We start from the raw sequence: 27,895 nt of genomic DNA, 5'->3' as shown, positions 1-27,895 counted from the left end.
TGCTGGAGTAACTAGTATGAGGGCTTTGTTTTTAAGTAGTTAAGGGTAGTTTCAGTAAAATAAAAGCAGTTATTCACACGTAAAATGAATTGGCAGTAAGTGTACATAATAAATGCCTTATGGGTTGAAAACATACGATTAATGTAATTGTGTATTGTACTTCAGTTAATTTGTAGGGGTGGCACAATATCTTAGTGGTTAGCATTGCTGTCTCACAGTCCAAGATTCTTCAGCTTATTTCCAGCTACAGTGACTTCTTTGTGGAGTGTGCATGTCTTCTGTGTGAATGTGAGCTTTTTACAGCTGGTCTGGTTTGCTTTCATATCCTACACATGCTGTAGATAAATCAGTGATGCTGAAAATTAGCCATGGGTAACTGTAGTGTGCATGAGTGAGTGTGTATCCTGGAAGAGACTGGAATCTTACTCAGGATTCATTTCTCTGCCTTGCACTCACCGAGTGTCAGGATAGACCCTTGATCCCCTGCAAACCTGACATGATGAAAGCAGGTAATCAAAGAATGAATGAATTAATAAATGAATGGATAAAATTATAGCAGAATAGCAAAATATGTCATAGGACTAAATTAATATCAGTTACAGAGCTAACTTTCCATCAGTGGGTGTTCATATGACTAAATATTATTTACATGTTAATGTGGCAGTTTTAACTTAATCAGTTTAACCTTCTGTATCACATTCTCCAAATTTAATTATTTTTTTTTTATTTAATTTGGTAACCAGGGTAGAGCACTGATCCAAATGGACCTATTTCAGTCTTAGCCCAGACAAATATAAATGACAATAAACAAGCACGTTAACAAGAAGTATTATGAATACTAACAAAATATTGTGTCCAGATAGGCAACATATCAATAACATTAATTATAATAAAGTACACAGTGGAGGGGACAATAGGACGGGATGGTTAGAGCAAGGAGTGAAGAACAAGAGAGTGAAATAGAGAAGGGATATAGCACAAACTGTAAAAGATATCAAAAGTAAGGTAAGGGCACACTTAAATTAACTATATACAATATATACAATGTGTAAGAGATGTCACATATTAATGAGAGGAACTAATGTGAGGAAGACAAAGGTGCCTGACATTATTTAATCATGACACTATATTAGTAGTCCTTTCCACTCTTCATGAAACACTTTTACATTATATCCTCAAAATAGTAACACTAAAGTTTCATCACATACACATTTCTAATTTAAACTCTCTTTTAGATTAATTGCACACCTCCTGCTATAAGCCTGTCCATGACACAAACTGAAGACAGCATGACGGTGTTGTTTTTTTAATCTCTAAATGCACCTTATCAAAATTATGAAATAAAGACTGAGAAGAAGCACTAGTTAAGGCATTTGGGGATACGATGCTTTGATCAATGGGGATTTAACTGAAATGAGATTCAGTAAACAGAATTAGTTCACCTTATTTATTAAAAAATGCAAGCTACAATAAACATTAGGTTAAGTAAAGTTTCACTTGCTCCTGGAGTACTGTAGTTTCAGTGTTGGTATATTAAGAGATTTATGGGTGTGAAGGGTGGCTTCGCCTACAATCTTGCAAAACCATTTGCTTTTTATTTTATCATGACAGACACATTTTGTTGGTAGTCAATGTCTTTTCTTTTGTTTGCATTTCAAGTTTAGATAATTTGAGAACCTACTGCAAATCCAGAACATTGACTAAGACAAAGGATAAAATATGAAGTCACATAACTTGATCAGGCAGGCTAGAAATTAATAGACCCATAAAATCTTGGATGATCTCAGTTTAGTCAATTAAGCAACACATTAGATAGGAAATTCACCCCGGGATCATGTCAGTTGCCCGTCCAGGGAAGTAAATATTGTGGGATGGCTAGGCTTGTATAGGTCCTAGGGCCGATAGCCTAGTACCAACCTATGAACCTATGAACATCCTGACAGAAATGGCAATTGTGGTGGGATTCTAACATACCGAATCAAATCCTAATTATAATGATTAAATTATCAAACTGTCAGGTTAGGAGGGAATAAATCCAAAATATAACTTTTACCCTTGTAAGTACTGTTATACTACTTTTTAAATTATTTTCTTATTTTCATTTTTTTCAACTGAGTTGGGCAAGTACTGAGTATGTGCAAATGTAAACCATTATAATTTGATTTGTATTTGTATGAACCAGGCATTCAATATTTCTGACATTTTTAGACTTTTTGAAGGGGTTTAACAGGATGTAGAAACCATAACTACTAACCATCCCACAAACTAACTTATACACTTTCCAGTGTTCCCCTATACCAGCAGGTCTTTTAATAATTATATAATCAAATACTGAACACTTCAAAAAGCAAACAATAAAAGAGTGATCATTTTAATAAAATCTAAAATGAATGAAAAGTACCAAAGATAAAAAAGATATTTTTGAAGGGAAGCAAGCCCCCCTGCAACCCCTTTATCCCCTGCTAGATAACCAGTCCAAGATCACATAACAGTGAGGTAAGGGTAAATTCCCTGAAACCACAAAAGCATGATCTCACACAGAATGCAGCCATCATAGTGGAACACAAGCAAAAAAGTTTATCCTTTTTTGAGCGTTCATTCTTATTGACTATCACAAAAAGTGTTCACTCTTCTGAGCATTTGCTCTTATATACTGTAACTCTTACGATACTGTAAAATGTCACTCAGAATAGCAAAGCTAATGATGTCACACTGCTCTACCCTCCTGCTGTAGCTTCCCTCATCTGATCAACGAAGGCATATTGGACCAGAAAAATATGAGAATAGTAAATTGGAAAATGGTAATGGACATTCTTTTTGAGATTTAATATTTGTCTGTAATTAACAAATGAGAGTAAATGCACCCCTATGACAGACAATAAATCTGCTTTGTATGAGCTGACTGGATTATTCTAACAGTAGTTATGGTGGATTTTCTCTTGCTAGAATGCTAAAGTACTCAGTCAGAAGTCTAGAGTCATACTAATTATGCAAGTTTTTCCCTTCCATGCAATAATATACAATACTGTTCCCTATCATTAATGAAGTACCCAATTCTGCCAGCTAGCCACTTTGAAAAACAGCTTGAGACTCATTAAAAAAACAATGCATTCCAAAAGTGATAAAGCATTTTTTGCAAGGGGATTTCTCCCCCTGCACAGCTGACATACCTGCTACTAATCTATACATATATGTATGTGTTTATATATATATATATATATATATATATATATATATATATATATGGGAGCGCGAAAGGCCAAAATCCTGAAGACCAAAATCCAGAGACCAAAAGCCTGAAAGTTCAAATCCTGAAAACTCAAAATCCTGAAAACACACAGGATACCAACACTTACTATATTCTAGCACAAGCACATACAGAAACAAATAAAACTGTGTGCAAGGCAAGAAACCATTTTTCATCATCTTTCTTCCAGTAGGAGCCCTCTATTCAGCTTGTATAGTTACCATCTAGAATAGGTCAACTATGCTTCTCCTTAACTGGGATACAAGTCTTCACTTTTTGAAAACATATTGCAAACTGAATAGAGGTCTGTATTATGTTCTTATGGAGTTTAAAGTTTCAGTATAAAACAGAGAGAATTTCACATACTGATAGCAGTTCAAGCTACAAAGTAATAGTTCACCCTTAATACACTGCCTGCTCTCATTCCAGCCCAAGGAGTATGCAACTTTCAATGCAGTTTTCTACCCCACAGGTTGAGATTAGTATGAAAAGATGCTGACAAGGGAAACAATAGGTTTATCATGTGCCTGCAGGTGTTGCAGAGAGCCACCATGCTGATGACTATCCTGTTATTTATGCCCTTTTTCTTTTAGTGAGGGACCTCTGTGGACATTCTAATTGTTGGATGTGCCTAGTTAAAACATACCAAAGGGGTTGCCAACTGTCCAGAATTTTTCTGGACTGCCCAGAATTAAGGGACATTGTCCAGAAAATGGATAGGACAGCATATTGTCCTGAACAAATTCCAGGAAATTAATTTTCTTTTAATTAAAAAAAATACTCTTTTATTAAGGGTGTTCTTCTTTAAGAACACCCTCTGCATCCGGTCGCACACAGACACAGAAGACGAAAACAGTCTTCTGCGTCTGTGCAACTGATTGTTTATGTCTTTGTCTTCCGCACACATGGAATTTGAATTCTTGAAGACATTTAAACTATGCAGCGGACCACGAACAGACATGTTTTAAATATGTTTCGGGTACTTATGAAATGCTGAAGTTTTACCTACTCATTCCACAGTCGGTTTGCATATATAGAGGAAGTAGAATGTGGAATTCCTAGCTATACAGTAATATTTCCACGTACTGTTATTTGATATTAAGTAGCTATTTTGGTGGATAAAGTTGCAAGCAACAAAGATACTAGGTCTAAAGGACTCCATGAATAATAAATGTATTTTGAAACACAATCTAAAAAAATTTAGTTTAACATAGTGAGAATAACATAAAAGGAAATCCCTTCTAATATAAGGAAACATTACAATACTTTCATGGATCTAAAACACTTGAAAAATAAAGACCAGGTGAGTACTTCAACTTATGCTGCAGACAATATGTGCAATCTAAGTTTCTTGGTCTACATTATTCCACACAAGCACTTTAAGGCACAAAAAAGTAAATCAGAATAGCATGATGGTTTCTTATTTTCTTCCTGGACTACTAATACTAAACCAGGGCATTTCACTTTGCTCATGTTATTGAAAAAGTATACTAGCTTCATTGTTTTTTACTACTTCCAAGAGTGCTAACACTAAATTAATTCAATCTCCATCTTCCGCTCCCAAACTATTAAACCCATGCACAACACTGACAGAAGTAGAATAGTCATCCCCAAAAATAGTTGTAATAGCAAGCATATCTCAGCCCCGAAAGACAGATAATTTGGCCTTACTGCTCTCTCTGGTGAAAATGATCTGCATTTTCTTCTCCCGTTATTGATTCTGCCTGTTCTTTCTCTTCTCTCCAGTGACATCACTCTATAACACTGAAGTTCCTTTGCATATCCTGCCCCCATTATTCAAATATGAACCCAGTGGTAAATGAGAAGATGTCATATACAGGCTCAGCCTATCTCTAATCACTGTACAACGTCAAAAGTCTCCTACATATCATGCCTGTATTATCCAAATGCCAAACTAGTAGCAAATGAGAAGCTAGTCATATACAAGGATGGTTTCTTAAAGACACAATCACAGGAACTGGCGAGAAGAGGAGGAATTGCCTTAGCTAAAGTAAGTGTTACACACATGCCTGATAGCTGATTGGTCATTAGAGTGTACTGACATACAGCAAACAGCTGCATCAACAGAAACAACAGAAAGGATATGGGAGCAGAGGACAGAATTCTCTGCACCACATTTTAAAACAAAATCCTTGGTGCATCTGGCGAAAGATATTACAGTAAATATGTGTGTGTGTGTGTGTGTGTGTGCGTGTGTGTGTGTGTGTGTATGTGTGTGTGTGTGTGTGTGTGTGTGTGTGTGTGTGTGTGTGTGTGTGTGTGTGTGTGTCTGTGTGTGTGTGTATATATATATATATATATATATATATATATATATATATATATATATATATGTCTACTTTGAATCACCAAAATCCTATTTCACTGACATTCATTTCACTGAGATCAAATCACCTACATTTCAAAATACTGACAACTCATTTCCCTGAATCTCATTTCACTGACAGATTAAAATGTTACATTTCACAAGAGGGAAACTATAGACAAACTCATAACACTAATGACTACCTCTTTCCACAACTTAAAAACTACTTGTTTATCTTCTTAACAAAAAACAGACAATATAAATCCAAACTAAGTGGGGGGCTGTGCCCCCCACACCCCCCCACCTATATATACTAACTCCAGGTCGCACTACAGTGGGAAAAAGGGCATATACCTTTTACTTGCCTCATAGTACTCTACACATTGTCACATCAAGTCTATAACTTACAATTCAGTGAAATTAATTTTCAGTATTTTGAAAATTAGGTAATTTGGTCTCAGTGAAATGAATTTCAGTGAAATGGGATTTCAATGATTCAAAGTAGACCCATATATACCACGGCAGGGTTAGGCACCCAGTGGTGTAAACCTTGGCTCTAGATGATTGTCATTATTGAAGTGATACCCCAACCCCATGTGCAAAAATGGGAAAAGGGGCTGTGGATGGGGGAGTATGTGCCCACCTGTGCCCTATAGGCATGCTAGCCTAGGGAAGAGTCTGAGATCTAAACTACTGACATCTTTGACTTGATTGTTTATAGAGAATAAAATGCAAACCTCAGAATTACTCAGAAGAGGCAACTTCAGTAAAACATAACTTGTCTGAAAGTAGTGAGAGGGTCAGAGTGATATTAGATTCAAATTTTGGCTAGAACTCTGACATACAAACAGCTGTAGCTGGTCATCACCAAATCCAAGATCTTATCATGTACAAGGAGATGATATGCAGTTGTACAGGAGAAATCACGGAGATGTGGTGAAACTTTTAAATTAGGAGCACTTGCCAGAGTGTCAAAACAACAGACCTGATGAGAATTGTCAGATGCTGGGCCTGAGAGACCAGTGAAATTGTTCTCAACTGAAAATGAAACAAAGACTTTAAACTGTACTTCAGGATCTATGAGTCTCCTTTCAAGGAACTATTAACTTAAATTTTGCTGCGAAGAACTGTGATTCTCTACTGCAGAACAACAGCTATGATATCAGACATAAGAGACTGAACATAACTCATATAGTTACAGATGAATGTCAGTATCCTGGCTCTTTTCATTCCTGTGTATTGTCTCATGTTTAATTAGCAAAGAGTGATATTATTTGTTTGAAAAAACTATACTGTCCAAAGTATTTCATGTGACTTTTAAGGTATATCACACATAATACAGTAAAAACCATCAAGACAGTGATGAATCCAGTGGTATCAAGTAAATCAATAAGAAAATAAGAAACATGTAAAGCTCAGTAAACATGCACTTTAACTAGCAACAGAATAAACTGAGAAAATAAAAGTTGACTGGATCATCAGGCTAAGGGCAGACCAGAACCCAGGTCTTAATGATAAAGTCTCCATTAAGCCAGCTTTGAAAAATAGGAGATTGACTGTCAGATGACACAATTTATATTGTTATAACTAATATCCCCTTCTGATGAGATTTTATATTGAACTTAGATATGTTCTTTTATACATTTTAAATTACATAAACCAAGTGATACTGTGGAAATGCACTCAAAACCACCAATAAATCAAAACAAGAGTGCTATAACCAGAGCTGAACTCAAGCGAGGTATATCAAGATACGTTTATTAAATCCACACAGAGCAGCCGATAGAACATCACAGAGCAGCCGATAAAACATAAATGCCTTCACTCATTACATTTGCGTTTTCGTCCCAATACTAAAGACTTCATCAGATGACCAGTGCATAATTCAATTGATTATATATATTGAAATTAATCAGTGAAACACCAATGAAACTGAAGTAAATGCATTTGAAAGAACCAATAATTTTTGTGCTTAAAACAACAATCTATTTAAACCTCAATATAAAACATTCCACTTATTATCTATATTTCTCTTTAAATTAATAAAATATATAGATGTCAATTTTATTTAAAACCAATCTTCTTCTTCTTCTTCTTTCGGCTTTTCCCGGTTAGGGGTCGCCACAGCGGATCACCTGTCCGCTCATGATTGGCAATGGAGTTTTACAGTGTCGAGTTGCCAGCTCGGCATCCAACCTTCCACAGAAGGCACACACACACGCACACACTCACACCTAGGGCCAATTTAGAGTGTCCAGTCCACCTACTGCATGTCTTTGGGATGTGGGAGGAAACCGGAGCACCCGGAGGAAACCCACACGACCACAGGGAGGACATGCAGACTCTGCACAGAAGGCACCCCAGCCGGGAATTGAACCAGAGAACCTCTTGCTGTGAGGTGGTAATGCTAACCGTTGCACCACCGTGGCCGCCCTAATTTTATTTAAAACCTATATATAATAAAAATTGGGTTAAAACTATCACTATTCATTTCATGTCATATTGTGAAGTATATAAAATCAAAGGAACAGTGCCATCTCCTGGCTAAACATTTTATTACATTCAAAACCATTCAAAGTTTAGCAGACCTTAATTTCAATAGTGGCAATATTGAAACATAATCATTTAGTCCAGGAGAACTTCCTACTTCCAGGGTCACTTGCCACCGCAGTTCCCTGAATTCTATCTTCTCTTCCCATAGGCCTCCCCTAATATCATTTCTAACTTGTTCCAATACAAGAAAAGAAAATTTAGGTTTTATACATAACTTTGAATGTTTAAACAAAGTACTAGTTAACTTGCCCACTGCCATATCATAGATGTGTTCGTAAATCCTTCTTTTTAACGTTCTTTCGGTTTTCCCGACATAGAAGGAGTTACAAACTAGGCAGATGGCTAAATACACTATTCCTTTTGTTTGACAATTATAATAGTCAGTACTATTAATCCATTTTTTTCTACTCTCTAAATAAAAACTATCTGTATTCATAATATATGCGCATTGAGCACAATGTCCACATTTATTTGTGCCCAACCTTTTTCGATTAGAATTAGGCTTACTATTTTTATTTTCCAAAATATTTCTTATACAATGTGAATTTTTGTTTACAACTTTATAAGGAAATTCTGTTCTGACTAATAATATCTTCATCTTTGATTGTCAGGACTATCATCAGGTATCTGACGTGGCAATGGGCATGCCAATAGCCAACACATATGCCAACATTATCCTCAGTCAAAGGGAAGGCCAGTTTATTTTCAATGGTCCACCCTCTTTTACATCTAAAGTATTATTCTACAAGTGATTTGTGGATGATGTCTTTTTAATTTGGGAAGGGGATCACTTAAAACTGGTTGAGTGTGTTAAATACTTGGACCCTACTACTAGTTTCTTGAAATTTAAACTAATTTTCTCCAATGATGAAATCTGTTTCCTGAATGTAAAGCTGGAAAAAACTGACATTATTAGTACTAGTGTATTTAGAAAAGAGGTCCAAAATAATCGATCCATGCATAAAAATAGTATGCTGTCCATACGTTTAAGGGTATTATGAAAAGCCATTTGTTGAAGGCTAGTAGGCTTAACGCTAATAAGGAAAAATGTGTCAAACAAATGAGGGATGTTCCAAGAATTTAGAGAGAAAGTATTAGGATAAACTACTAAATGAACTTATGCATGAGGGGATAAATGACACGTAAGGCTCAGCTAGACCATTTTTTAGAGATAGCGACACTTATACTAATACTCAAACTTGATTGGGTAATCACGGTTTTTTTGAGATATACCACAACATATAGTAGGAGAACCAGTGAAGTTAGAAAGATTATATCTAAAAATTGGGGCATCCTGAAGGTAATGCCAGAACTTAAACGGATTATTCTGAATAAGTCTAGCTTTGTATATAAGAACTGTCCAAATTTAAAGAAACAGCTTTGCTATAAAGACATGAATTATAAGAATATGAATGAAATACCAACTAAACATGGGTTATTCCTGTGTTATAACTGAGTTTGTTGTACATACATATTAGTTGCTAATGTATTTATACATCCTAAAATGAAAAGAAGATATGTTTTTAGATGTTTTGCTATATGCAACACAGTGAATACTGTATATTCAGCTACTTGTATGAAGTGTTCAAGATGATATGTAGGGAAATGTATCCAAAAACTTAAGGGCCATATTATTGAACATAGATCTGAAATATGGAGGAACATTAGCGCAAATGCCTTAGCTAGGTATATTGATGAACGAGGATCAGGCCATGAATTTTATTTTAGAGTGATAGATGTACATAGAAACATGAGAGGTAGAGATTTGAATAATCTTTTGGAAGTTAGTGAGTATAATTGGATTGTTCGTTTGCAGGCTGACTTTGAAGCTAGCATTAATGCTGCAGTAAGCAGTAAGCATTAAGCCTGTTTTAAAGAAGAAATAGACGTGTTTAAAATTATGTAAAATAATATGTAAAATAATTATTTTTTAAATTCTTTTCATGATGTTTTAATGTACATCTTTACTATTTTCTACACAAATAGAAATATATGATTTTTTAGGAAGATATGGCATATATCTATATTTCAGCATTGTGATTTTAAATTTTTATAATTGATTGATTGTTAATGATGTATGATTAGGGGCTATGTCACATGATTTTAGTTTGAATGCTTTTTAATATGGAGTGGTAGTTCTTTTGTATTATATTCACACTGAATAAGGGTGCAAATCCAAAAACTTTGTGTTGTTTACAATAAAACAGTTGGCATTTCCAGAGCCTGAAGTTTCTTTCAGTTAGAAATATATGCTTGAAGCAGCCATGAATTTAAATGGAAATTAAATTCTGATGTTGTAGTTGACAGATATATACTACATATGTGCAAGATGGTAAAATGAAGAAGGAGAATAAAATAGTGTAATTTTGGAGATTTATACCTAAGCAGAACAAGTGTGTCTTTGATATGTTGCAATATATATTGTTTTGTTTTAGTGGATGTTAATTGTTGTTAATAAGTTCTTAGTCTATGTCTTTGTACTTTGTCCTAGTTATAACCTGGAAGGTCTGTTGAAACAGAGACTAGTTTCTTTTTTTTAATTAACTTTTCTGCTGTACCTTTTTCATTATTATTATTATTATTATTATTATTATTATTATTATTATTATTATTATTATTATTATTATCCCTAGAGGGGATGGAGGAAGATTACAGGCAAAAGTAATCTGTTCAAAGATCGACCATTATGGTAAGTTACCTACTCAACTGCACTATGATCTTCATTAGATTGTTGTTATAGTTATCTTATCAACATGGATAGCTCCCAGAGCTTGATCAGACTGAGTGGAAGAAGGATGTACTCCCTTCAAGTTTAAGATGTCATAATGACAGCCTTAGCATTTCCAGTTCTTGTCCAAGAATGATCATCCAGATTATAATGTTTAGTGAGGTTGTGGAACAGAGAATAAGTGCTGATTTGAGAATGATTGTAGAGTTTACCCCTTGCATGAAATTCCCTTAAGTAACAACAGCTCTGGTAGAATGGGGTTTAACTATTCCTGGTAAATGCATTACATGATTTGCATAACAGGAGAGAACTGAACTGCAGATTCATTTGGAAATAGTTTGCTTAGATGCTGGTTAGCTTATTTTGTTTTCAGCAAAGGAGACAAACATTGGCCAGATTTTAGGTGGCACTGTGGGACAGACAGATAAAGCCCTTATTGCACCTCAGACTACCTGTGTTTGATAAGCAGCATGGGTGCTGGAGGGGCTGAAGAGGGGAGACAGGAGTAAGTGGTTAATGTCAGTCATCCATCCAGGGGGAGGTAGCCTATCCTCACTGCTATAATTAGTGCACAAACCTAGCAACCTCCTGGTGCTGGCATTACACTGCCCCATGAATTCAATGTTTTGCAGCATATCCTAGACAGGAATTGGACTTTACTTTTGGAATTTTGGTTAAAGTTAGCCAAGAAGGAAATAAATGTCAATTTCATCTTTAATTCCAGAAACAATATTGTCTCACAATTATAATACAAACCCCCGGTGAAACGGACTAATGGGGCCATGGTTAAGTGTGGCTCTTGTCGTTCTTGTCAGTACATTAACGAAGGACTAATGCTGTGATTGAAAGTTTTCCTGGGCTATTGCAGTGTCATGAAAACTTGAACTGTAATTGTGGCAAGGTTTTTTTTTTAAGAAAACTTGACTTATGACTTGAAAGAAGGGGGTGGTGAAACAGAACTTCTTTACAGGGAAATACACTGGTAAGTATTGCTGAACAATGATATAGCACCTGGCTGTAATGACTAAATTTGACTAGCATCCATCATGAGGAAATGACATATTAATCTTACATGACATTGGCTAGTTTTGATCACATGAACAGGAAGATTTTTAATATTTAAGTTCTCTTTTGGGGTTGTGTTTTTATCTGATGAGGTTCAGCACAAGTATATGAATGAAAGCACTAATCTATTAAAGGAGTAATTTTGGTTGCGCATCATGTTTGTTGATGCATTTTGCTTTGTTCTTGGTTCTTTTTAGCATTATACGCCACTTCTACAATCAACTCCATTTTTATTTTTTGACAAGTGTGTCTTATGTTATAACATGGACAAGTTATATTAAAGTCATTAGGGACATTAACCATCAATATATAGGAAACAGGGAACAAAAATACAGAACACAAGAAGTTCAGTCCTACCACCCCTCACCTTCAACAATTTTTCCATATAAATGTGGGAGAACTTATAAGAGCAAATGGGAAGGAAGTGAGGCTTCAAACACATTAAGTATAACAAGAGAGGAATATTTTGCTATAATTATTTGTACATATAAACATGTAATTATGTATTTATGTATTCGACATCCAGTAACAAAGAAAAGGAACTGCACTTAACATAATTCTATACAGAGTGCAGATTATGTCGTATAGTTACCTGTATAAACATGTCAAGTTTTTATGGAAGGAAAACTATTCTTCTGTTAAGAGACTGACACCAGAAACACATCTTTGATGCAAAATATAAAAAAGTGGCAAGTCTTTATCTAAGCATTTTTTATATTGAAGTTTTGTCGATGGTGGAACCTAAGGATCTAAGAGGTAATGGCTGGAATAGGTTTTTACTGTGTGGAAAATACTGATGACACATTATGTTAGTAAACCCAGAATGATACAGCAGTACAAGCAGAAAATGATTGACTTCAACAATTGGCAAGGTTTCTGGTGTCGTCTGCTTGGGATGACATGATTGACAGACCTCGATGCTTTGTCAGAGATGGCCTGCATCTGTCAGCCATAGGTTTCCAGATACTGGCTAAGGCTCTTGCCACCCCTATAGTGCCTTTTTTAGGCACTGTTCCAAAAAACAAATTACCGCCGTAACAGCTATAAAAATGCAATCTGAGGGTCATGCTGCACAACACTAGAAGTCTAAATCTCAAGATATACTCACTCAAAGCACTCCTCAAAATGGAGAACATCGACATTTGTGCTGTAACAGTGACCTGGTTTAAAGCAGCAGAAAGCACCCCTGAGGTACCAGGCTATAACTCATTCCACACTTTCCGCCCCCAGAATATGGACTGAAGCTCCAAAGGTGGTTGTGTCTCCATATTCATAAAGGATATGCACACCTTCAGACTAGTAGCCCAGCATAACATATCAGAGATACTTTGGGTACAACTAACAGTGGGTAAGATGGTGATTCAGGTTGTACCCTGCTATAGGTCCCCAACCATGCCCCAAGACTCTCACTCCACATTACTAAGCAGCCTGGAAACTATTAGGCTCCAACCCAACACACTCATACTGGGTGACTTCACCTACCCATCCATCAACTGGGAAAACTGCTCATGCACCAATACACTTGCCGAACGCTACCTGGAATTCATTAACTCCAATGCACTGGACCAGCACATTCTTACCTCCACTAGAGGAAGCAACATCCTTGACCTGGTTATTACTAACATGGGCAACCATTGCTCAGCATCAATAGTCAATTCCTCCCTGGTTAGATATGACCACAAACTAATTACATTGGAAATCCACATCTCACCCACACCACTAGCAAAGGTAGCCACCATGAAAAACTTCTCCAAAGCTGACTTTGGGCTCCTAAAAACAGAGGTGGCTAACTTCATGGCACCCATGCAAATGGAAAATTGGTGCATGACCACCGAATCATACACCAATGCACTGTACGAACATGTACATAAATGCATGGAACTAGCCGTACCCAACAGAACCCTCTGCTCCAACAAAAGGAAGCCAATCTAGTGGTCCTCTGCCATTAACAAACTCTACAACAGAAGGAAGAAACTGTTACAGAAAAAGGTGAAGTCCCAAGACTGGAAAAACTCCATTATTAGCCTCAACAAAAAGTTGAGATCCACATCAAAATCTCTAAAGCTAGCTATGCAGGCAGAATTGTGGCAGACACTAAAAACAACCACAAAACCTTCTACAGTTGCTCTGAGTTACTGCACAATAGTACTGGCCGACAGATTCCATGCCAACTTTATCACCCCCCCCCCCCCAACGGACCAATCACAATACTGGAAGAATGCCAGGCACCCAGCATTACTGCAGCACAGGATAAAGCTGCATTATCCAAGGCCAAAAATACAGCTTCCATGGGACACGACAATATCCCTGGCTGTGTTCTACATGAACTACAAAGTGAAATGGCACCACACCTGTGTGCCCTGTTCAATCACAGCCTCACCTGAGGCTTTGTCCCTACAGAATGGTGCACTGCTACAGTCATCCCTCTCCATTAAGGAAGGGTGACTACAGAACCTGGGAATTATCTCCCTGTTAGCCTGATTAGTCAGATATGTAAGGCTATGGAGCGCATCATCATGGACCTAATAAACAAGGATATAGGGAATCTCCAAACTCTGGATCCCACGCAGTTTGGTTTTGTGAAGGGTAGATCATGCCTGCTCAACCTGGTTGACTTCTTTGAGTCAGTCACCAGAGCTGTGGATGAGGGAAAGGCAGTTCATACAGCCTATGTCGATCTGGCCATGGCCTTTGATACCATTCCCCACTCAGGAGTTATTGATAGACTCAGCAAACTAGACATCAACCCCTATATCACTAGGTGGGTTGCAAACTGGCTCACAGATAGAACCCACAGTGTGAAAGTAGCAGACTCCAAGTCAGACTGCCGACCAGTCATGAGTGGAGTCCCACAGGGATCGGTCCTGGGTCCTCTCATGTTTGGCATCTACTTCTCAGAAGTCCAGGCCAACATAGAGGGACTCCGGCTGACCAAGTTCACAGACGGTCGCAAGCTGGAGCCATTATTAACTCCCCAAGTGATGTAGACATCCTACAGAAAGGCCTCACTGAGACCAACGACTGGTGTCAAAACCATGGCCTTAAGCTTAATGCCAAAAAATGCGTCATCATTCCCTTTGGAAAAAACTGAGTTCCCACTAATTACCACATTGATGGTAGCCCACTGAACACTGAAGGCATTATAAGAGATCTCGAGACACAGGTTGACAACAACCTCTCCTTCGACCACCACATTGCCACTGTGGTCAGTCCTCCTATGTGGCACATCTCATTACCAAGAGTTTTGCATCCAGGAAGAAAGAGGTCATCATCTCTCTCTACTCTTCCCTCATTAGACCAGTCATTGAGTATAATGCCCCATTTGGCATATACCTCACTAGACACATGCAACAGCTGGAAAGGCCACAAAAGTACCTCACGAAGAGGATCCTAGGCCTTAAACACATGCCCTATGTGGACAGGTTCAAAAAACTCCAGCTTTTCTCTGTCTCATATTGTCTATTAAGAGGCAATCTCTGCTTGACTTACAAAGTCATATTAGAAATGTTACACCTAAAGAAATCCCAATCCCTCTGCACCACACACTCCAGGGACCTCAATCTCATTACTGCAATCAACAGAACATGCTGGAGGGACAGGTTCATAATGCAGAGACTGTCCATGCTCTGGAATAGACTTCCTATACATGTCAAGCAGAGCACCTCACTGGCCCTTTTCAAGAGAAATCTTGATGACTGGATGGGAAATAGAAAGTTCACCCCGGGGATCACTCCAGTGGCTTTACTTGATAGAGGCACCAGGAACTAATGGTGACATTATGCCAGGTCACTTCAAGGGGTCTAGGCTTGTAAAGGCTCCAGGGCTGTTGGCCTAGTACACACTTATGAACCCATAAGAAGATCTGTGCAAAAAGTGGTATATAAGATGAACCCCATAATCACTGATACATACATTATTAATTACATTCTATGGTCTAAAACCAGATATCCTGTACAGGGAAGTTTAATTGGCCCTAGAAATCCTTGCTAATAACAAGGTTGCAGGAAGTGATGGAATTACAGGTGAAGTCCTGAAAAAGGATTATGTTACAGTGTTACCTGAAATTCAGCAAGAAATTTGGAAAGCACAGCAGTGGCCATTAGACTGGAAAAGGTCAGTATATATTCCAATCCCAAAAGGGCAATAGCAAAGAGTGCTAAAATTATCAAACAATTCAACTTTTTCACATGTTTAACAAGGTAATGCTCAAATTCCTGCAAGGTAAACTCCAGCAAAATATGGCCTGAGAATTGTTGGTTTAAAAAGGACAGAGGCACCAGAGATCAAGCTGCCAACATCTGTTGGATAACAGAGAAAACAAAGGAGTTAAAATATATATTTACTACTATTTTATTGACTAATCCAAAGTATTCAGCTGCATGAACCATAACAAACTGCAGCAAGTTCTTAAAGAATTTGGGACAGTCATCTTATTTGTCTTTTGAGGAATCTGTATACAGAACAAGAAGGCAACTGTTAGAAGTGAATATGGAATAGCTGCCTGGTTCAAAACTGGGAAAGGAGTTCAGAAACGCTATGAACTGCCATCTTACTTGTTTAATGTATATGTAAAAATATCATACTGGAATCAAATCTACCAGGAGAAATACGAGCAACCTGATATATGGAGGTTTTACCTCTGATGACAGGAAGTGAGGAAGAGTTGTACAGCCTATTATTCAGGGGTGGCCCGTGCTATAGGACTGCAGGACTGCAGCCTCCCCCACCTGTAAAAGGAATAAAATCAATCCCCCCACTGTAGAAAATAAAAAAATAAACTTAAAAAGCATAAAATAAACTTAAAAAATATTTTACGAGTAGTCCCGGTAATGTTTAAAATGTGTCCCTATGTTTTGGTCTTTTGCTCCCACCCCCACCCCCGTAAATTTTGGATTTTTCCAGATTTCTTGTGCTGCAAAGTTCAGAGATGCAGCTGAGTGTCAAGTAGATTTTACAAGAAGCTGAGAGCTGCAGGGAAACAAAAGTTTAGCGCTGTTTATGCCAAGTCTGCTTGCGTTGTTAATAGCACAATAGGTAGTGTACTTGCTTTTGATGCAGAAGGCTGTGGGTTCTACTCCCACAGTAGATAGATACATTGCTCATACTGTACTGTACTGTATTGTTAAGGGGGTGGATGCTGAAGTCCATTTTAGTTAAGATACCTAGTAATTATGAACCTGTTATCAGTTTGCCATCCATTCCCTATTGCAATATTACTAGCTTATCATTTTTTTAATGCAACTTAGGCAATTTATTCCTCAAGTGCAACAGGCACTTTATTTGTAGATGAAACAATGAAATATAAAGTTGCTTGCTAGCAGCAACCTCTTTATTAGTCACAAATTTCTTTAATGTGGAATTATTTAGATGACTTACTTCTTCAGAGATTGTGCAAATTTACTGATACTGGTGGACTTTAGAAGTTTGAGTAGACTTTTATGATAGAAATGTTCTGAATTGGGCAGTTTTGTCATTATTGATGCATGCATTTTGTTTCATTGTTTACTGGAAACATTTTCTGAACTGGGCAATGTTGTCATTATTGGTGCATGCATTTTGTTTCATTGTTTACTGGAAAAATGTTCAAAACAAATTTAAAACACCCTCTAACAACTGTACTATATTGTACAAGGAATATAATTTAATACAATCAGGAAGGTGTATCAAAGACCACGTGTATGTTTCATGTGCAAGGGGCCTATGATTTGCAAACAGCCCAAAGTTAATCTTTATCTGCCACTGGCAAAATGTATTTTCTTTGAATGTGGGTTTCAATGCTGTTTCAATTAATGTGAGTTTCAAGGGCAGAGAAGTTTTAATTCTATGTCTGTTTTCATTGTGAGATTGCATGGCTTTATTTAACAGATGTCTTAGTGTTTGTACTGTAAAATGCAAAATAAAACTTTCAAATGAAGTCCAAATCATTGTAGAAGTAAAGTAGTATGCACATTAGTGTTTATGGTAAATGGGGTGAAATAGCCAAGTAATGGTTCATTGGAATGGCTGCAGGGGGGAGGCTCCATTCGACCATGATTTTGTGAGGGGGAAGGGCGGCAAACTCAAAGACAGCCCCGGCTGAACTATACCTCTCAACTGTCCAGATTTTCACAGAATGAATAGATTTTTGCTTCTTGTTTTTGGTTTGTTCCTCATAAAATGTGTGGTTTTCTGGCAAATAATTTAGGAATTAGGTCACTAAATAATGACAGACACTGAGTTTCAGACTACATAACCTTCAGAAAAAATGCATGCTAGAGCAAGACCTGTTATGCTATCAATTGTCTCAGTTTATACAACAATTTATAGTACTGTTCATATGTTCCCCCAGTATATTTGGTCTTGTCCAGATTTCCTACATTAGCAGGTTGAGAGGTACAAGCAAATAAATTGCTTTATAAAATTAAGCATATCCAAACCTCTCAACTGTCCCTGATTTTGGCTCAAAATGTTGCTCTTTTCCTAATAATCCTGCCGCAAAATGGCAATTTAGGAAGAAAATGTGGAAGGCTTACAATTAAGAAATAACTGTAATAATCTGAGTTATAGATTACGTTTATTTCAGAAATGCATGTAGATTCTTTTATTTTGTCAGCTGCTCAAGTTAGCAGTACTAATATTAAAAAAGTGTCCCATCTTTGACAGGTTCCCAGCTGTATTGTATGGCTATTTTACATTTTTGCATCACATTTTTGGTCTATTTTTCATAAAATTGTGTTTTTTTGGCAAATTAGTGGCAAATCATTAAAGACTGAAGTTAGAAAATAATGACAGACATTTGATTTTCAGATTTCGTATCTTTCAGAAAATGCATACTAATGCAAGACCTACTATTCTATTATCTTTCTAAGTTTATAAGAGCAATATTTAAAAATTGTCCTTATTTTTGGGCCCTTGTCCCACTTCTATGTATAGCTCTGTCCATATTTCTTGTTCTGAGGTTGAGAGGTATGACAAATGTGTCAGGGCCATCACAGTCAGCCAGAGACATTTCAAATTGTGACATACTTGTTGCACCCCACTCCCCCATGTAGTGACTCTGGATATGTCCAAGCAAGGCAAGGAGCAGTTATGCAGTGTAAATGTGCAGAGCATCCCCCCATCCAAGGTAGACACAAGTGTTACTTTTATACTGTCCTTGATTTTGCAGAATGTTCTGGTTTCTGTCATATTTTTATACTGTTGATTTATGCTTATTATTACTCAGAAAGTACCTGTTGCTCTGTGTTTAAGTAGCAATGCTTTAATGGCCATCAGGTAAGCTTGTCTGAGATTGTAAGATGCAAGTAAGCTTAAATAAGCATACTGGTAAAGAATTGCCAATGTTGAAAGCCTTTCTCTTGTTGCCATGCAGAGAACACTTACATAACTAGATAATGTATAAGTCTTGGGTATTGAAATGCATATGACAGTATTTGTAATAAAAGACAGGATTACATTATTTTAAGAAGCTCATTACATTTGTTGGAGACTTGCAGTCATCTTTGCAGATTTTACCTGTAAACCAAACAGAATGCCAATCAATCATGTGTGGTCCATAACCTGTGCAGTAATCCTTTAAGCAATGTATCTTCTTGTTTGCTTTTCATTTTTTACTTTTGTCATGTTTTCCCCATGAAACAAGTAGATTGTTGTCAGGCAGCAGGTCTTTTTTGGATAAGAAACATTTTTACAAGTGGGGGTATCACAGAGATTGTTACTTTCAGCATGTTACTTGGTACTTTAATAAAGCTGAATATAAATTATAATTAGAACTGGAGTGCAAGGAGAAGTGGTTTGAGTTGAGTGCTGCTTGTTTTTCTTATACTTGATTTTGACTGACATTCTAGTAATGTATTTAAAAAGTAATTTGTTTTTTCATGCCTCACAACCTTTTTGTTTCCATCTAGATATTAAGTAAGCTGTCATGCAGCCAATGCACTGAAATATTTTTTTTCTTCTACACTTCATTTTATCTTGATTGGACTCTCATAATCATGGTTTGGCACCCGGCAGCGTATTTAATTAAAGTTACAGTTTTTGTGGTTTTGAGCATAGCTCCTCCCCTTTCTAGTTGGTCAGACTCCTTCCCATTGACCCCACCCATTCACCTGTCTCCTGCAGCCCCCCCCTTTGATTTGAAGTCACCAACCGCCACTGCTATTATTGAAGGTGAAAGTAGAAAGCACAAAACCTAGATTTCTGCTCAACATACAAAAAGAAAAAAAAACTAAAATTATGATATCTTGTCCTATCAATTTTTTGCAAATAGATCGGTAAGAAGTATAGGCAGTGACAGATTTTATTTTCCTGGGATCAAATATCTTTGCAGATGATGGTTATAGCCATGAAATTAAAAGAGATTTGCTTCTTGAAAGGAAGACTATGGGAAATCTGGATAAGATTTTAAAGACATTTGAGCTAGGATACAGGATCTGAATTGCCCAGGCAAAGAAAGATTTTAAATTTAATTCTGGTCAATGCCAAAAAGCAATTGCTAGAAAATAGAAATCAAAATCTAAACCAACTATACTAGAAGTAGTGAATATTGACACATTGATAAAAGAACAGGAGGTGTGTTGTTTAGAAAAGGGTAGGAGTAAATTACATAGAAAATATAGAAATTGTGGGAACAATACATGCAGAAAAATGTTTTAGAGGTGGAATCAGGTTTAAGAGAAGGCAAGAATTTAATATTTTATGTAATGTTGCCTAGATTACAGGATATATAGCAATGTATATGATATATAATGTTTGCAAATGTAAGCTTGTTAATATGTCTTCATTCATTTTTTAAGTTTGCCTATGTCACAATAAAGGTGTTTTAAAAAAGATTTTAAAGACATTGCATTGCCAAGAGGTCTGTGTAGTCAAAGTTCTGTTTTACCAATAATAATATATTGTTGTGAGAGCTGAACCATAAGTAAGGCTGCATGCCCAAAAAATATATTTTTGAACTATGTCTTGGAGACAACTCAAAAATTCCATGAATTGCAAGAAAATAAATCAGTCAATACTTAAGGAATTAAATCCAGACTATTCACTGCTAGTAAAAATAAACCTCAGCTACTTTGGCCACATAATGCAAATACAATATTCAATAGAGAAGGCACTGATGCAGGGAAAATTTGAAGGAAAAAATGAGGGTTGTAAAGCCGGTAGAGGTTAATTTGATAGATAGTATTAATAAAGTAATAAATACAATTTTGCAAGGTCTTAAAGAGGCTACTATAGTCATTTGGCCTGGAGTTCTAAATCCCTCTAGGTCATAAAGTTTTGAACTTTAAACCTAAATAACTGAACACAAAATCAAGAGGCAATGGTTAGGATTATATATATAGTGCTGATATTATATTCTTTGATGTGAAATTTAACGTTTAATGCCTGTTTCTTTTGAGGTGGCTTTTTAAAACTTTGTAAGAGCCCAACTCAGGCTGTCTGCAGGTTCCTGAATTTAGAAGACTGTGAGAACAAACACAATAAAGTAACTATGCCAAGATGCAACTCTAATTTAAACCTTATATGACGGCCATTCATTGTAAAGTAAGCCCTATAAAAATCAAGGGCTGAGTACTGCAAATACCATATTTGATTTCTAACTGGAATAAAAATATAACAATATCTTAGCAGAGTACAGTTTAAGAAGTTGTTTACTGTGCCACAGGTTTCCTCCACTGAAATGTAATGTTTATGTGCATAATGCTTATAGTGGGTGTTATAGTTGTGGTGATGAGGAGCTGAACTGAGTTTGGTACAGATCAGGCAACAAAAAAGGTTAACTCCAGTGCTTAAATTCTACCAGCAAGTAAGTGTAACACAGAGAGAGAAAGAGAGAGAATCTAGTGGGTCATTAGAAACATTAACACAATGGCTGGGGTGAGCCATAAACATGAACAACTAGAAGTAGTGGGCTAACAATGTTTACAGCAAAACTTGGAAAGTGAGGCAGTCAATCTATCCCTGTTAATGAACTGTTTATACTGAATAGGTTGCTCCTTCTGCTGTTGACTTTATAATTAATTTGTTATTCACAAGAATTTCTATAAACAACACTTTACAAATTACAAAGCATACATAAATAATGCTTTTGAAAGTCTTACATTCTGCTTTATTAGTTTACTCCGTACACTCAAAAATGTTTATCTTGGTTAAACATAGAGATAGAAAGAATGATTTCAACATAACAATTAATAAAGTCATCTAAATACTGGATAAGCAGAAAAGTGCTGATTGGAGTACTTGCAACAACAATGGAAAAGCAATAGCACCACAGTAAAACAAACACAGGATGGCTTTTTTTTATAAGAAAAAGCTTTACATAATTTAAAGGAAGAGGCTTTTGGTCACAGAGCAGTACATTGGTCCGAGAGTTATAGCTGAAGTTATAGTTTGGAGAAAGTAGTTTTTGGGCTTGGAAAGGACATACAGTCTCTGATACAGATGAAAATGCAGAAAAAGGGGTTTTGGGCTTTGGAATTACCACTGAGTGGGTACTCCACTAATTGCAATGGTTGTGTCTTACAATGTGAAGAAAAAGGACTTGGGGAGAAAATAGGTAATGAATGGGCCTTGGAGTAACATGTACAGCATTATCAGGCCTCATGACAGAGAAAATGGGAGACATCATGCAAAGAGGAATTAAGGAAGCTACTGGTGTCAGTGAAGTTGCAGCATACCCCCCATATCTTCATGGATAGTGGATAAAAAATCAAAGTTATTATGCATATTAAAAAGCTTCATTTTTATAGCTGTTACATCACAGTTATGCAAGAATAGCATTTCCTTAGCATGCCACATTTTATGCACTACCTTTAAGTAATTCAACAGCTGCAGCTCTTGTCTTTTTTTACTATGCCTGTCCTTTTATTAATATTAAGTTCATCTTGTCAGCCAGCTGCATCCTAAAGTACACTGTCTTGTTAAGAAATACTTTCATGACAGATCGTAGCTTTTCCTATCTGCCTATTGACATGTTATTCTGGTTCTAGTACTCCTAAATTGGGTAAATGTTTTGTGTTGAAGGAGTTAGACAGGTCTGCACAAATACAGTGTGGCAAAGTTCTAAGTGTAATCAACTTCATTCTGATGATTAATATAAAAAAATAATGAGGTGTGAGACTTTTTAAAGGAAGGGCTTATCCTATCAGACTTTATGCTGAAAAGCAGACACACTTGTTGGAGCAAAATGTAAAAATAATGTAAAGTTGAAAGAACATGACAGTGGCTACATATATCAGGTAGAGATTGGGGAAATGAGAGACAGTTACCCATCATGAGTAAAGTTATATCGACATCTCAGACTCAGCAGCATGAGATGATTGTTTCGTTCTCCCATCTCAAGTAACAGTTCTGTATTAGGAGGATGACATTCTTTACCTACCTGCGCCAGGCACAGCATATGAAGTAATGCAATCCCTTCATTTTATCCAGTCAATTCCCAAAATTTCTGCAGCAGTACTAAATTCTTACAAATAAAATAAATTCTGTGTCAAACTAATCTAAGCAGCAAAGCAAGCCAAATGCTTTGGGATTTAAAGATTTACATAGTATCATCCTGTAATACATTGTAAAGAAAAAAAACAGAAGAATAGTAACTTACTACAGCCCCTAATATTATCCAGGCTCTTCTGAAATACTGAAACTTTACGAAATCCTTCATAACAACCAAGCCAAACTAAGGGCGAGATGACAAACTCCTCATCATGTATAAAGGCTACAGATGTGTCTGCTGGAAAGGTTTTGCCATCTAAGTTGAGCTGATAAGATCCACTCCTTATCTGGTTAACAAAACGCAGGATCAGTTTATCACTGATAAAGGCATTTTCTGAAAAGGCAAGGAAAAAACAGACTATAAATTAAAAAAAAATGTACATATACATTATCTCATCCACAAGTTATCTTAGAATGCTAGCTGCAAGTGTCTCCCGGAGTTACCCAGGGAGAAGATACATAATAAAGAGGTGTTTATAACTGAAATCACAGCATCTAAATCAAAATGAATTTTTAATAACTTATAGTACAAGAACTGATGCATCATTAACTGCTGCATGGAAAAAGTCCTTCACTGAAACTGAATTTAACTTCTGCCTTATATTTATAGCACTGATTCAAATTACATTATATTGTACAACATTGACTTATTTTAGTTCATATAACATTTTAATTTATATGATCAGAATAGCTGTTTTCATTCAAAACTACTAAGTATTTGTGTAACATCCAAGGCTGTACCACTCAATATAATTTTAGTTAAAAAAAGTCTGAACTTTAGAAATTACTTGAATCAACATATATGCATTTGGTTTTATTATTTCACTTAATGTTTTATGCAGTTTTTTGTAAATGCCAAAAATCATATTAGTAATGAAAGTGTTTTTAGGATTAAGGGTTAGGTAGAGGGATAAATTAACTATGTGCATGTGCATGTGTGCATGTGTTTGTGTGCACGTGGTCAGTGTCTGGGCTGTCTTGTGTAGTGGTACTTTTATGGGAAGGACTTCTTTTTTAAGTAAGGGGACATGTTAAGGTTAGGGGCAGGGTTAGGATTAGCACACATAACTAATACGGAGCAGATGTGATCTGATCCTAACCCTGTCCCTGCCCCTAACATGCCTCTTAACTTAAAAAAAATACCCTTACCATAACACTACTACTATTCAAACAAATTTGAGCAGAATGTGGTTGAGTTATGGGTAGTGTATCAGAAAAGGAAAAGTGTTTCCTTTTTCAATATACTGAGTGTTGCTTTGCTTTTTGTACAATACAATGAATAGAAGACATACCGTGATACATGTTTTGCAGGCTTTGGATGTTGACCAAGTGATTTTTCAAGTATTCATTTCAGAATCTCATATATATATATATATATATATATATATATATATATATATATATATATGGGTCCCCTTCGAATGGTCGACATTTCACAATGTCGACATTCATATGGCCGAGACCATATGATCAACATTTGAAATGTTGACCATGGGGAACTGGCACCTCCCCACAGTGCGGAATGGAAAGATTTCCAAGATCTCGGAGTTGGTATATTTAAGTTCTGTTGCAAAATATAAAGAACCTTAATATAAGTAAAGTGCTAATGTATATTATGAGAGCTCAGATTATGAGGAAGTACTCTGTAAAGGCAATGGAAAGACAGGCACTTATCAGCCATAGCTTAATCAAATGCATGCTAAATTACTAGCAATGAGGGACTGAATTCAAATTGCCAATAGAATACAGAAGCTAGAAGTGAAGATTTTTTATAAGGAAGAGAAGCAGAGAACAGGAGAAGGTGCTTGAGGAAGGAGTTATGCCTGTGCTCTGTAGAATGACCATGCAAGTAATTAAACAGGACAGGAGAAAATGAGGCAGAACTAAAAGTAACAGGCCATAGATGGAGGGGAAGCGCTTATTAGTGTGACTGGTATGTTAGCAAGCTGTCTGCCTCCTGAGGTAGATGTGAGGATGGTGGCTTGCAACATTTCCCACAGCAACAAGGACAACCTGGAGCTCTGAAGAAAGCAAAGTGATCCAGCAATGGCAAAATATCTACTCCTGTAATCAGATGTATAGCAACTAAGCCTATTTTTGTGAGCCCTAACATAGTATGAATACTACTGCATTAATCATCCAGTTATATAACTTATGCCAAAATACCATAGGACAGAAACAGAAACTGAGGGCAGATAGTATTATAGGGCATCAAAGAAAAAGGTAAAAGAGTTCAAGATAAGACAGTAGAAACAGATTAGGAACAAGTTATATAACAACAGAGAGTTACCTGAGGGACAGAAAAACAAAGGTGTATATAAAAGAGATACAGCAAACTCTATAAAGGAGAATTAAAGGAAATTTAAGCTGACTAATTAAAACACACTATATCTTTAGTCAAAATACTGGTTTCACAGAGAGGATGGTGGAGGACTTGGCTTGGAACATTCGGCTGAGGACTCAGCTCTACAGCAGTGGTCAGTATGAAGTCTTATTTGGGGCCTGATGAGAAAGAGAGGGAAACCCAGCCTCAGCACAGGAGTGTGTTCCCAGTGTGCTCCTAAGAGAAATTGTGCTTGGTGCAGACAGCTACATCTGGAAATACTGTGTGCATCTATTTTTATCCAAGTGAACGTCCCTCACCATTGTCAATGGTGAGGATTAAGGATCCTTGATTACTGGCCCAGAGCAAGGATGTCACAATGAGATATTTCATATTCTTTTTACAGGGACCTAGACGTCCACAGAAGCTAAAAAAGTTTATTTTCAGTGAAGAAGAAATGTGTCTTCTTCTTTTGGCTATCTGAACTCATCTGTAGATTTCAATGTCTTCTTGTACAATGGCATGCCTCATGCAGAAACTATTTATATGCATAATGTGCTAATCAAAAGTAACACATCTTTCTGAAGTAACATCTGTAGTAAACTAGTTAAAGAATGGTGAGGCCAAATTGTCCACCAACAAAAGGACCATGGTTCAAAAACAAGGACATCTGTGTAGGGTATGAAATCAGACCACACCAGACAGACTTCATACTCAAAACACCAAAACAGAAGTTATTCAACTTATCAACCCTCCAAAAAACTGTGGTGGCTAAGAAGCTTCCTCGGTATCTGTAGTTACTCCAGGCAGCTTACTCAGAACTATGCAGAGGTAGCCTACCCCCCCCCCCCCACAAAGCTGCTAAAAAAGACATAATGCCGGGTATTGGTGAAGTGCAGCAAAACCCATACAAGCTTTAAAAGACAGCTTGAGTCAGGCTTCATTCCATGGCATATCTACAGATGGAGAAAAACATTTTGCTTGGAAACAGGGCATTCTGAGAGTAGCATCAGTGCTGTCCTATAGCAAAACCATGATTCTGATCACTGTTTTAGTGTTTGCTAATAAGACACAAAGTGAGGTAGGGAAACATTCTCTGAGTATTAAAATCCTATCATTTCTACTTTATGGTTAGTTAGCTAGCACAGAGATTTAGACACTGTATTTGTAACAAAATGGTTGTGATACAGACACAACATCAGCTCACTACCCTTCAGGGAAGTCAGACATTTAGGGATGGTAACGTGTCTAGTAGCAGAATTGTGGCCTGGACTTTAGCCCCCCAGGACCAACCTCTGGAAATAAAATATGCCTAAAATAAAAAGGACCCAAGAACTGCCAGATTTACAAATGCATGACTGTACTCTGAGCAGCCTAGGCTACTACCTCAGCAGGAGTCAGCATTTCACCTGGCTAAATGCCATTATGATGAAAATATATCCAAAAAAAGCAAATGTTGATGGCTGTTCTTTTTAGTCAGGTTAGAAGCAGTTATCACACCTTGGGAGTAGCAGGGCATGAAGATAAACCATGCCCTCCTTTTAAGTACCAGTTTGGGCACAAAACTAACCTGCATCCCAAACTAGCACCTCTGTTATGTAGCTGTGCAAACAGCAGTCCATTTTAGTTAGCAGAACATTGTAACATGTACACACTCTGATTATGATAGATGTAACGTATACATTTGCCAGGCTGAAAGATAAACACCATGCTAAAATCTAAAGAAAAAAGAGTTATACATGCTGAACTAATCCTAGCTACAGACTGGCTGTTGAAAGATCATGGCTAAACAATGTACTGGAAAATGGTCAAAAGCCACTCAAAAGTGCATACAGCATTCAAAGCTGGAAATGACCTCACTGCTGGACTGACTACGGAACATACCCTGAAAGGTAAAACCTGGGACTTCACTCCAGGCCAAGCAAGTGTAGATGTAATTGCTCATCAGCAAAAAGACAGCAGCAGGAGTATGCCTTGCTCTTGTATAATGACAGGCCTGATTGTGACTTAGTAAAAATGCAGCAGAAAGCTTAAACTATAGGGAAGTTGGATCATTTAATTCAGGATCCCAGTGCAAATACATTTAATGAAAGTAATCTACAGAACAACTGTGATATTAAGAGCATGTATAACCAAAAAGACAGATTGCTGTTAAAAGAGTATCTCCTGTTAAGGACCACTGACACC

The 27,895-nt window shown here is 36.8% G+C and overlaps 1 protein-coding gene across 1 annotated transcript in view; it reads right to left on the bottom strand.

Annotated features, from left to right (window-relative positions):
* Positions 1 to 27,895, bottom strand: part of TG (thyroglobulin) — a 2,464,750-nt gene that overhangs the window by 1,808,084 nt on the left and 628,771 nt on the right. The window contains exon 20 of the mRNA XM_044066937.1: positions 23,495 to 23,719. Coding sequence (XP_043922872.1) covers positions 23,495 to 23,719 — 225 coding nt within the window. The remainder of the gene's footprint in view (positions 1 to 23,494; positions 23,720 to 27,895) is intronic.

This window comes from Protopterus annectens, chromosome 3.part1 (genome assembly GCF_019279795.1).
Source record: "Protopterus annectens isolate FY-2018-M chromosome 3.part1, PAN1.0, whole genome shotgun sequence".
NCBI classification, from domain to species: Eukaryota; Metazoa; Chordata; order Ceratodontiformes; family Protopteridae; genus Protopterus; species Protopterus annectens.
This window is presented reverse-complemented; position numbering and strand designations above follow the sequence as displayed.